This window comes from Gekko japonicus, unplaced genomic scaffold (genome assembly GCF_001447785.1).
Source record: "Gekko japonicus isolate JY-2015 unplaced genomic scaffold, Gekko_japonicus_V1.1 scaffold93, whole genome shotgun sequence".
NCBI lineage: Eukaryota > Metazoa > Chordata > Lepidosauria > Squamata > Gekkonidae > Gekko > Gekko japonicus.
In genome coordinates this window covers 927,146-940,311 of record NW_015160838.1, presented here as the reverse complement: position 1 = coordinate 940,311, position 13,166 = coordinate 927,146, and the positions used below count along the sequence as shown (strand labels likewise).

At 43.7% G+C, this 13,166-nt stretch overlaps 1 protein-coding gene across 1 annotated transcript in view; it reads left to right on the top strand.

The window, feature by feature from the left end:
* Positions 1-13,166, top strand: part of TRAF3 (TNF receptor associated factor 3) — a 66,504-nt gene that overhangs the window by 10,186 nt on the left and 43,152 nt on the right. The window contains exon 3 of the mRNA XM_015418538.1: positions 11,454-11,712. Within this exon, the coding sequence (XP_015274024.1) occupies positions 11,471-11,712 (242 nt within the window). The 5' untranslated portion in view covers positions 11,454-11,470. The remainder of the gene's footprint in view (positions 1-11,453; positions 11,713-13,166) is intronic.

Here is a 13,166-nt window from a genome sequence, read left to right as displayed (position 1 = left end):
GAATGCTGTTACCTTCCCACCGAAGTGGTACCTATTTATCTACTTGCAATTTCTTGCTTTCATAAGAACATAAGAGACGCCAATGTTGGATCAGGCCAAAGGCCCATCCAGTCCAACACTCTGTGTCACACAGTGGCCAGAAATACCAGTGCCATCAGGAGGTCCAGCAGTGGGGCCAGGACATTAGAAGCCCTCCCACTGTTGACCCCCCCCCCAAGCACCAAGAAGACAGAGCATCACTTGCCCCAGAGCCCCTAGCTATACCTTGTGGCTAATAGCCACTGATGGACCTCTGCTCCATATGCTTATCTAATTCCCTTTTGAAGCCGTCCATGCTTGTAGCACCCACCACTTCCTGTGGCAGTGAATTCCATGTGTTAATCACTCTTTGGGTGAAGAAGTACTTCCTTTTATCCGTTCTAACCCGACCGCTCAGCAATTTCATGGAGTGCCCACGGGTTCTTGTATTGTGAGAAAGGGAGAAAAGTACCTCTTTCTTTACCTGCTCTTTCCCATGCATAATCTTATAAACCTCGATCATGTCACCCCTCAGTCGTCTTTTCTCCAAGCTAAAGAGCCCTAAGCGCTTTAACCTTTCCTCATAGGGAAAGTGTTCCAACCCTTTTATCATTCGAGTTGCCCTTTTCTGCACTTTTTCCAAAGCTATAATATCCTTTTTAAGGTGTGGTGCCCAGAACTGCACACAGTATTCCAAATGAGGTCTCACCATTGATTTATATAGGGGCATTATTATATTGGCTGATCTGTTTTCAATACCCTTCCTAATAATCCCCAGCATAGCATTGGCCTTCTTTATTGCAGTCACACACTGTCTCGACATTTTCAGTGAGTTATCTACTACAACTCCAAGATCTCTCTCTTGATCTGTCTCTGCCAGTTCAGACCCCATCAATGTGTATTTATATTTAGGATTTTTGGCTCCAATGTGCATCACCTTGCACTTGGCCACATTGAACCCCATTTGCCATGTTGACGCCCACTTGCCCATCTTTGACAGATCCCTTTGGAGTGCCTCACAATCCTCACTGGTTTTCACCACCTTGAACAACTTTGTATCATCCGCAAATTTAGCCACTTCACTGCTTACTCCCATCTCCAAATCATTAATGAACAAGTTAAAAAGCAGTGGACCAAGTACTGATCCCTGCGGTACCCCACTGCTTACCACCCTCCACTGGGAAAATTGCCCATTTATACTCACTCTCTGTTTTCTATTAATTAGCCAGTTTTTGATCCATAAAAGGACTTGTCCTTTTATCCCATGATTTTTGAGCTTACTTATGAGCCTTTGATGAGGAACTTTATCAAAAGCTTTCTGGAAGTCAAGGTAAACAATATCTATTGGATCCCCCTTGTCCACATGTTTGTTCACCCCCTCAAAGAACACTAATAGGTTAGTGAGACAAGATCTTCCCTTACAGAACCCATGTTGAGTCTGCCTCAATAGGTTTTGTTCATCTATGTGCCTACTAATTCTTTCCTTAATAATGGTTTCCACCAATTTACCCGGTATCGACGTCAGACTGACTGGCCTGTAATTTCCCAGATCTCCTCTGGAACCCTTTTTAAAGATGGGAGTGACATTAGCTACCTTCCAGTCCCCAGGAAGGGAGACAGATTTTAAGGAAAGATTACATATTTTTGTCAGGAGATCCACAAGTTCACATTTGAGTTCTTTCAGAACTCTCAGAGCCATCTGGGCCTGGTGATTTATCAGTTTTTAAGTTGTCTATCAGTTTTAGGACCTCCTCTCTCGTCACCTCAATCTGACTCCTTTCCCTTCCCCTCCCAGATACCCTGTGAGGTAGATGGGGCTGAGAGAGCTCTTTTGAGGACTGCTCGTGAGAGAACAGCTCTGAAGGACCTTGTAACTGACCCAAGGTAACACCAGTAGCTGCATGTGGAGGAGTGGGGAATCAAACCCGGTTCTCCCAGATTAGATTCTGTACTCCAAACTGGGAACCATCTGCCAACCACAAGTCCTACTAGGCAATGGCCTTTCTTACTTTCCTGAAACGCAGTGCTCAGGAGAGCCACAGGTGTCTGCTGAGGTCGCCACAGCAAATTGACACTGAGTGTCCAAGGCCGGGGCACCTGCCCAGAGCCTCTTTCTAGAGGCCATTGTATTTATTTCCACAATGGGCCTTTTTCCTAGTCTCCAATATGGCAGATTTAGAAAGGAGTTAGAGATGGCAGCAGCCCAGGGGAATACTAGATGGAACTCAACTGTGATGAATGTATGTTCGTATATATTCTTTTTCCAGTTCACATGGAAACTCTTGCTTTTGGTAGGATTTTTCCCCTTGTAAAGAAACTGCTGCTCTGCTTACTTTTTCTGGGTCGTAGGTAGGAAAATTATGTCTGCTGATAACTTGCCATAAGGGATAGAGCAGGCCAGAGGACAAATTATGATGTAGCTTTGTTTAAGCACCATTACTCTTTCCTGCAAAGGGAAATAGTGAAAAAGATCAATTGAAAACAATTAAAAGAATGTATGCTTCTCCCCCCCCTTTTGGTTTTACCCATTTGCAGTGTAAGTTATATGCTTCTTATTAGCCACATTTCGTCCCCTTCCCCCGGGAATTATCTGGTTAATCTCAAATGAGTATAAATCAGGTGCAGACGCCCATTAGGTTGTGTAATTGTACCATTGAAAAACTGGTGTTATAACCTGGGGACTTCTGTGTTCAAAGGTGAGGTGTTTTAAAAAAAATTATACTCTGATACTGCTGCACTCAAAATGGTTTCCAACCATAATAAAATGGAAATAACATAAAACGATTAAAAAAGCAAGCACAACCATAATAAAATGCAATAATAACATAAAATGATAAACACACAACTACTATAATAAAATCTGATGAAGACTACAAACCTGAATAATCAGATCTCAAAAAGGAGCATATTTTAAATCCAGCAATCATTAAATGGCAGAAAAATTTGGATAAATGTATTATATGCCCAGCGTCAACAGGAGTCCTAAACAGTGCAATTTTAGCCACAATGGATGTCACTGGTAATACAACATTATGTAGAAGGTTGTCGGAACAAAATAGCCTTACACAGCTTCTGAAAGCTTACTGTAGAAAAGGCAAACTTTCCACCTTCTTTGGCTAGGCCATACCACAGGGTGGGTGCTGCCACCAAGAATGCTGTAGGTCTTGTTGAGGCCAAATTAACCACCTGAAAGGGACATGGGCTGATTTGAGTTGTTGGGTAGATCTATCTAGTGAAATGAAGTCCTTCAGATATATGGGATATGAAGGGTTTTACAATAAGCTTAAATCTGCATGAATCTTAACTGTCTTCTGGCTGGCCAGTGCTTTTGTTTTTACACACCCGCATGTTTTCCTCCAGAAATGTCTGTTCTTCAAATGTCAGATCTGCTTGGATTGTGCATGGGAGGTATACGTATCTGGTTCTGACCAATATCTAGTTTCATTTGTTTTTATTCTCCTACTTTAAGTGCTTTGATGCATGGGTCTTGGGTAAAAATAATTAATGGTAAGGTCAGTTAAAGTGAATCACTCAGTAGTAAGCGTGGGAGGCTGATGTGTGAATAGGCGAGTTGGCTGAATTCTTATAGTATCAGAGAAAATCCTTGAAGTAGAGGGATTAAGCAATCAGAGTCAAAAGCAACACTTTGAACTGGGCTCTCATAACCAGTTGAAAACTAGTAGCAGTGTTGCAACACTTGCATGCTGTGATGTGTGATCCACACAAACCAATCCCACCAGCAGTCTGACTGCACAATTTTTTACTACCTACAATTTTTGAGTGCTTTTCAATTGTCAATTGTGTATCCACTCAATATTTTATGTATTTATTTGTTTAAAACATTTCTATGCTGCCTTTTATCTCAGATGGGGTTCGCAGAATGGCAAATGTTAAAACATGTCAATATTAAAATATCAAGACATTAAAACAGCACTTAATATACAAGTGTATATAAAATATTTAAATAGTTCAATAAAACATATACACACACAACACCGAAGCCAGAGAGGAGGGCCAATAACGGTTATTGGAGGTATTCCAACGAAACAAAAAATTGGCAGAATCAACCCTATTGGCAGAATCAACCCTGACTGTTCCCTGGAAGGCCAGATACTGAAGCTGAAGCTCAAATACTTTGGCCACCAAATAAGAAGGGAGCACTCACTGGAGAAGACCGTGATGCTTGGAAAGATTAAAGGTAAAAGAAGAAGGGGATGGCAAAGGATGATATGGTTAGACGGTATTATCGAGGCAACGAACATTAAATTAAACAAACTCCAGAGGATGGTGGAAGAAAGGAAGGCCTGGCATGAAGTGGTCCATGGGGCTGTGAAGAGTCGGATATAGATAGGTATAGATAGGAACTCTCAGCCTAGGGCAAGTGATGCACTGTATTCTTGGTGCTTGGGGGGGCTAACAGTGGGAGGGCTCCTAGTGTCCTGGCCCCACTGCTGGACCTCCTGATGGCACCTGGTATTTTTGGCCACTTTGTGACAGAGTGTTGGACTAGATGGGCCTGATCCAACATTGGCTTCTCTTATGTTCCTAACTGTGCAACTGAACAACAGCAAAATTGGCAGAAGACAGCAATAGAGAAATCTCCCTGGGGAGGGAGTTCCAATGTTTTGGTGCCAAGACTGAGAAGGCCTTCCTCAGATTACCACCCATCTAGCCCCAGATGGTGGGGGTACCCGAACCAGAGACTCTGAAGATGACCAGCTTGGATTGGTAGGTTCATACGGGAGAAAGTGGTCCTTAGGGTATGCTGGCCCCAAGCAATATAGGGCTTTAAAGATCAGTGCCAGCACCTTGAATTGAGACCGAAATTAAACTTGGAGCCAGTATAGAATGGAACAAGACTGGAGTGATGTGGTCCCTATGACCCGGCTGCAGTCAACATTTTGGCCATCGCATTCTGCACCAACAGTGGCTTCTGGACAGTCTTCGAGGGAAGCCCCCAAATAAGCTTGTTTTGTCAACTGTGCATCATCTTACAAGTATTTGTTTAACACCAACAGAATGCTAAGCACGCTCTAGAATGTGTAATAGAATAGTGCAGTCTAGGGGTTCCCCACTGTTAATATGGCCCTGGGTTCATCCATGTGAGATGTGTGTAGTGCTGAGACAAGCACAGCTTGCATGTTTTTGTGTGGAGAATAGCAAAGACATCTAGGCTTCACAAAGGAACAGTTGACCAATTAAAAAAAATGGCCGGTAATGTCAACTAACAATCAAGCATTTAAAGCATTAATTTCACATGGCTGTAGCAGAAAGGGTTCTGTTAATTACAAAAATGCAAGTTAGTTAAACTTGCCAGGGTACAAGATGTCCTGAAGCAGTGCTCACTTCATCAGATACAAGAAAAAGAGCACCTGAAGGAGTGAGCTTTGACTCAAAAAGCTTATACCATGGAAAATGTTGTTAGTCTTGAAAGGGGGGTACAAGACTCTTTGTTCTACTAGTGCAGACTAACATGGCTACCCACCTGAAACCAATTTAGTTATAAAGTAGTGAATTTATTAAATATTATTTAGAACTCAGTGCCATTGTATAATGCTTGTCTTTGCAATTTTTGAAAATCCCAAGTTCTTGTGGCTTTTATTTATAACACCTAAGATAGCCACTGGGTGTGTGTGTGTGTGGGGGGGGGTATTTGTGAATTTCCTGCATTGTGCATGGGGTTGGACCAAACACCAAAACAGTTGGCTATATCCTATCATTCCAGCAAAGTTTGATGCCGTCCTCTTAACTTTAAGTGGCATTTTCTTTGGTGGAAGTTAGAATCATAGAGTTGGAAGGGACCTCCAGGGTCATCTAGTCCAACCCCCTGTACAATGCAGGAAATTCACAAATACCTCCTCTCCACACCCCCAGTGACCCCTGTTCCACCCCCAGAAGATGACCAAAAAGTTGGAAGAAGACCTTCCTGCTTTGCTGAGTGGAGTGGATAAGATATGCACTATTACAAATTTTGCCTATGATGAGGCAACCATGGGTATATTTGGTTCTCCATTCAGTTCACAGATAAAGCTGCAGGTGTGTGTTTTATATGAAAGGCAAATTTGAGGTTAGAGAAAGCCTCACACACACAAACCCATTTATCTTAGTACATTCTACTGTTTGAAGTACTGTATTTCTCTGAAAGAAAACTGAATTGTGAATGTAAAATGATCTCTCCAAAGAAGGTTATACACAAAAAGCCTTTTATTACTGTACGTGACTGTCATTTGTATGCAAAGTTTTTCTTGATGACACATACAAAAAGAAACCTAGTCTTTTTAGATAAATAGGGTACTTTTGAAGCTGGTCTGGCAGAATACCAATCTGAGGACGGTCAGAAGTGTGGAATGCCATGAGTTAAGACTGGTGAAAGAGGAAACGGTAGCTCTCATCGTTCTCATTTTCCTGTTCCATTCCATTTTTAAATGACCCCACCCCCAACCAATACCATGCTGTATGCATGAAAAGTTGAGACATGGGAATAAATACAAATACATTTGAATGTGGCTGTTGTGCAGGACAGGGTTTATCTGTTCCTGAGTGAAAAGTGAAGTATATGAGTTTGCAGAGATGGGCTGCTGAGAAAAGAACCCTCCATTTTTACCTTCATGCTCAGAGGTTGGCCATCATTCGCATAAATGGGTATTCTGGCTTTCGTGGACTGTGCCACCCTGGTTAAATGTTTTTTTGGGGGGAATCAGTCAGTTCCAATCCTATGCAGGGCCGTAGCCAGCGGTGGGGCACATGGGGCATGGCCCCCTATTTTTTAATTTATTACATTTATATCCCGCCCTCCCCGCAGACGGGCTCAGGGCAGCTCCCATTTATTGGCACCATGTGCCAAATCAACATAAAACACTTAAACACAAGTTAAAATAACCACACAGTAAACAGTTAACAATTTAGTGCTCGCAATGGTGGTCGTTCCTTCAGTAAATTAAAGGTGGCGTGCTGTAGAATGTAATTCTAAAATCCCGATTCAGTGGTATTCCGCACTCCCACAACGCTGTGGCTTGATCATATCTGCAGTGGCCCCATCCTAATCCCCCACCCCAGTCTTCCCTTAAGCTCTTTAACCGGGGCCCGGTGGGCAGTCACCAGCTCTTCCTGCTTTCCCCCCCTCCCTCACCCCACTTCCCTCCTCTCTCCCTTTCTCTGCATTCCGACAGACAGCATCATGGCTTTCCAACCCTGAGCGGGCCCGGGAAGCTGGATATGGCAAGAGGAGGATGTTCGCAGGCTGACCGGGCCAGCTGGGAAGGTGTGGCTATTCAAGTTCCTGAGCCTGAGAGCTGCTGCCCAGGCAATAAATGCGAGAGGCGGCCGCAGTCAGAGTTCCAGGCACAAAGTCCTGGTATAAAGGTGTGCCTTTCCCGCCCTATCCTGGGCTCTCCCACCCCCACTTAGGGTAGGTCCGTGGTTCTGTCCAGGGAGGGCACGCTTGAAGGCAGAAGAGCGTTTGGAGGAGTCTGCTTGGCCCCGTCCGCCACTCTCCTCGTATGTGCATGTATCTTGTTCATGCTTAAGAAGGCAATGTGTGCACATTTGTATGTGAATAAAATATTTTGAATAAAATAGCTCATTTAATTTAACTAAATATAATTCAATAATTCAATAGCGGTGCCCCCCTCCCCAACAAATTCCTGGCTATGAATGCTGATCCTGTGCCACACCCTGGAAATGTGCCAGGGCACTCACAGCTAGTGGCCAAGGTTGGCTTGCAAGCTGTTCCAAGACAGAGAATAGAAATTAACGAAGATGCTTGTACTGATAACAGTAAGAGTGGAGATGTGCCTTGGTGTCTTCACTCACAGCTTATACCACGGGAAATGTAAGAGTGGAGATGTGCCTTGGTGTCTTTCTGTTTTTAGACTTGAATGTGATTTGCTGTCCCTAGCATACAACGTAGCTCCAAGATTTCTTAGTAGCCTGGAGTAAGAGAAGAGGCTTCTTGGAGACAGCCGAAGCTGCTGGGATGGCATGAGATTACAGCGCATTGATTCAGCTGTCAATGAGAAGAAGATCTTGTTACTAGTTCTGTCCGGGAATGGGCTCATCTTGATCTTAGGCTTGATCTGAGTTGACTGAAGCATAGAGATGGGACAGAAGAGAAGGCCAGAGAGGGAAAAGTTGCACTATTTATTTATTTTTGCCATCAAGTCACAGCTGGCATATGGCGGCCTCATAGGGTCTTCAAGACGAGACATTCAGAGGTGGTTTTCCATTGCTTGCCTCCACATCACTACCCTCATATTCCTTGGCAGTCCCCCATCCAAATACTAACCAGGACCAACCCTGCTTAGCTTCCAAGATCTGATGAGAATGGGTTAGCCTGGGCTATCCAGGTCAGGTCATTGCATGTTAAATAAGGTAACCAGGGCATGGGTACCAGTAGTTTGTTGATAATTTCTGCATTTTGGTTTTTTAATGCAATCCAGTTGCTGCTTAATAGAGAATGTGTATGTCTGGTATCAGTATATAAAAAGCAGGCTTTGTAGTGTATCTCTTCTCCCTGTCATTAATTATTATTATTATATAACTCTGGACCACTGAAAGGATCAATGGCTGGAAGACATAATGGCTGGAAGACAATAATCAGCCAAGAGATCCATCTGTATTAACATTGTGGTTCACCAGTTGACCAACTGAACACTCCTAAAGGCTGGTGCACAGAGGCCAAATGCTCCCTCCCATTGTTTCTCTCCAGCACTTGTATTCAGATGGATACTGTCTCTGAACGTGAATTACCATTTAGTAATCACACAGATGACCCTGCCCAAATTTCATTTCAAAGCCAATGAAACTAGCTGCTCTTGCTACATCCCATGATAGTGAGTTTCACTTGTGGCTGAAATTATGAGCTAGTTCCATTGAAAAGCATCATTGGTGTTATTGAGGCATTAGTGATGACCACAGAATTAGACAGCTTTAAAAAAGGGATTAGATTGATTGATGGAGGAGTGGTCTATCAGTGGCTACTATCCATGGTGACTGAGCGGAATCCCAGTGCCAGGAGGCAATATCAGGGGGAGATCTCGGCCTCTCTGCCCTGTTGTTGGCCCTGCAAAAGAACTGGTTGGCCACTGTGTGAGACAGGATGCTGGTCTAGATGGACCACTGGTCTCATCCAGCGGGGCTCTTCTAAATGTTCTTATGTAGTCTGTGATGGCTATCTTACATGTACTTCAATGATGCATGTGTTGAATGATGAATATGCACGTGTAAACTCTGAGGGGGTGTCAGCCTGGCCCCTTCTTGGGCTTGGTTGCCATGGACATGTGGGGGGTGAGAACAAGAATGCCTACTTCTGTTTCTGGCCGCAATGGTGTTATCTGTCTTGACTCAGCCATGTAACCTTGAGACCTAACTGTCCCTGGTATCCTCTTTCCCCTGCGAATTATATGCCATTATTCAGGTGGGGTTTTAGCTTAGGTGCGATTGGCCCAGAGCCATTAATTTGATTTAAGTATAATTGTTTGCTTTGAGTCTAGATCCTATCAATGTCTCAATAAACTTTAGTTCTTCTGAATGACTGTTGTTGGGAACTGATTTCTCCGGGGGCTCTGATGGGGGGAGGAAATGGAAAAGAAGCACTTATGCTCATTTCCAAGTATGGCAGTATGCCAGGGGTCCCCAGCCTTTCTGAGCTTGTGGGCACATTTGGAGTTCTGACAGAAGTGGTGGGTGCAGACACAAAATGGCTGCTGCAAGAGGCTGAGCCCAGCACAGTAATGGGAGTGAAGTTTCGCATAAGTCTTGATAGTGGCTCTTCATAATTTAAGACAGAAGCTTCAAAACAGCTTTAAAAGGGGGTTAGATAGAATCATGGAGGATACGTCTATCAGTGGCTACTAGCCATGGTGACTGAGGGGAACCTCCACATTCGGATGCACTAATCCTCTGAATCCCAGAGCCAAGAGGCAACATTAGAGGAAGGCCTATGCCCTCTATGCCCTGTTGTTGGCTGTCCAGAGGAACTAGTTGGCCACAGTGTGAGACAGGATGCTGGACTAGATAGACGATTGGTCTGATCCAGCAGGGCTCTTCTTATGTTCTTATGCTATGTTTAACGGGATACCTATTTAAATTAATATATTATTTAAAAATATTTTCTTGCATATACAAAATAAGTATACATATTGAGCTTGCTAAGAAAATTTCATCGGGGAATGTCTTCATTTTGTAGGCATCTAACATAGTAAACATAGCGTACCGGATTCGCTTCAAAGTGCTGGTTTTGACCTTTAAAGCCCTAAATGGCCAGGGTCCAGCCTACCTGAGGGACCGCCTTTCTCCATATGTTCCCCCAAGGGCACTTCGGTCAGGAGGGAGGCATCTCCTGGAAATTCCAGGCCTGAGAGAAGCTAAATTTGCTGTGACTAGGGCTAGGGCATTTTCGGTGGCGGCTCCTACCTGGTAGAAAGAGCTCCCGGAGGAGATTCGGGCCCTGCGGGACCTTTCTCAGTTCCGCAGGGCCTGCAGGAGTCGCCATGTGTCCCTGCCTGTACAGAAGACACTCGATGAGCAATAGTTACAGGAAAGTGCAACTTTGTTTTCTATTTGGAAAACAGCGTTTCATACCCCAAAGGAAAATCGACTCCTTTATTCATAAGTTCCTGGCTCTTCTGCCAGGCCTTTGGATAGGAGCCACCACCATCACTATTCCATCTGCACCCCCTATGCCCTAGCGAATTAACATCTAATTGCCTGGGCCCCCAGGGGTGGAGCGTGGCGCTGGACACAGCTCTGAGGATGAGATTGTCGGTAGCTATGTGAGGTTAAGATCTTCCCTTCTTGTTGGAAATTTGCTGTAAATTGTTTATATTTTATTGTAATTTATTGTTTTTAAACTATATGTATTGTTTTACCTCGGCACGTTGTGCCCCTGTTGGCCGCCCTGAGCCTTCGGGGTAGGGCGGGATATAAACATAAACATAAATAAATAAATAAATAAAGGAAAGGCAAAAATGCTACTCCTGGCTTCTTCTCTGCTTTAGATGACCCCTTCTCTCATGAGCCCAGACATTATCAACTTGCACTGTTTCTTGTAACAACAACAGCTGGTGGTGAAGGGCATGTGAGATGTCATTGTACATGTGACGCGTCCAGTAAAAGAGAGATTCTGGCCAAATGTTGATAGAAATATAAAGTATTTTTGAAAGATTACCACCCACTTTCTAAAAACATTTGGCAAGCGCCAAGAAAGGTGTTGAGGGATGATGCGGCATCCCCAAGCACCATGTTGGGGACTCCCACAGTATGCTATTCAGTCTTAACTGGACTCATGAGAGTGTATATGGTATACTGCAGGCAAATGTGAGCATGATGTGCAAGTGGGTTTTCTCAGGCATGATGTATGTGCAAGGTTAGGCCTCTCTCCACATTGAGGAGTTAATCTGCTATTTCTTGCGTGTATCTTTTTCCTTCCTCTGTAGAATAAACCAGTCGCAACATGGACACTACCAAGAAGTCTGATCCCCCTGTCTCAGTGGATATGGTACAACAAAAGGCCAACCCTGAACGCAGCCCCGTAACATCAATTTATGTACCAGAGCAAGGTGGTTACAAAGAGAAGTTTGTGAATGCCGTGGAGGACAAATACAAATGTGAAAAGTGCCATCTCATATTGTGCAATCCAAGACAGACAGAATGTGGGCATCGATACTGTGAGACTTGTATGGTCACTGTATTAAGGTTAGTGGCGCTGAGCTGCTCTGACAGGGTTGAAAGTTCTGAATTGTATTGTATATCTTGCAAATCTGAATGCTTTCTGTCTTTCACATTTAGTAACTTCATGGATTAAGGAAGAAAAGGAAAGTTCAGAGTATTCACACAGTCCAGATTCATATTGCGGGGGTCCCAGATGCTATCACTATATAATCTGTGGCAAGGTTCCCCTCTAATTCTGTGTTAGGCTTTGGGGGCACTTGGAAAGCAGGAAGAGTTATTGCTGTGTTGAATGCTGCCTCTACTCAGAACACTGCGTAGAGGTCCTGCATTGGGGTCAGTGGTGACCCCAATGAATGAATGGTTATCAGACAACATTTATGAATCCATTTCATTACTGAGAGAGAGAGAGACCACATCTGCTTTCTATTTGTTTAAGATATTCATATCCCACCTTTCCCAAGAAGGGGAAAGATGTATCTTTTCTGAACACAAATGAAACCATGGTAGGATTCGTACATAAGGGTGGCCCTGCTGGATTAGACTATGGGTTGGATGTAGGCTAAACCTAGCAGTTTCCACAGATCTCCCCTTCCCACTGCAGACCACCATTGTGTCATTCTCCAGGGTCCCATATTCCCCACAAACAGCATTTGGCGGAGTTGAGGGGGGAATCTTCTGTTTCACTGACGAAAAATTTAGTTGGGAACAAGCCCTAGTGTTACAGCGTCTTGTCTCTCACAATAGCCAGCTAATTGCTTTAAACGGCCAGCAAACTGGACATAGAGGCTAAGGCCTCCCCTGTGCACACTGCTTGTGACTATCGCTATGCAGTAAATTCCACAGTTTAAGTATTTGTTGAAAGAAAACCTAGCGTTGGTATTCATCTATGCTTGTGACTATTGCTATGTGGTAAATTCCACAGTTTAAGTATTTGTTGAGTAAGGAGTAGCAGCCTGAATAGCCCAGACTAGCCCCAGCTCCTCAGAGCTCGGAAACTAAGCAGGGTCAGCCCTGGCTGGTGCTTGGATGGCAGACCACCAAGGAAGATTGGGGTTGCTATGCTGGGGCAGGCAATGGCAAACCGCCTCTGCTCATCCCTTGCATTGAAAGCCCCACGAGGAGCAGTGATAAGCTGGTTGCGACTTGACGGCGCTTAGTTTATTTTTTGGAATTTTGAATTTTTAAAAAATTAAATAGTAATAGTTTACAAAAGAGAAAAAGACAAAACTTAGCATAACCTGATTAATCCTTGAGTAACAATCCTGCACACACAAAGGGCAGCTACCAAAAATACATTAAACAGTATCAGTTTAAACAATATGGATCACCTTCTTCCGGAAAAAGCTTATATCCATTTTTAACCTTCTAATTAAATAGAAAGTAAGTATGTTACCAGATATTTATTCCAAAACATTCCATCGTATACTACTGCGAATCACTTTATGAACGGGGACCACTTTGTACAAATAATGACTACC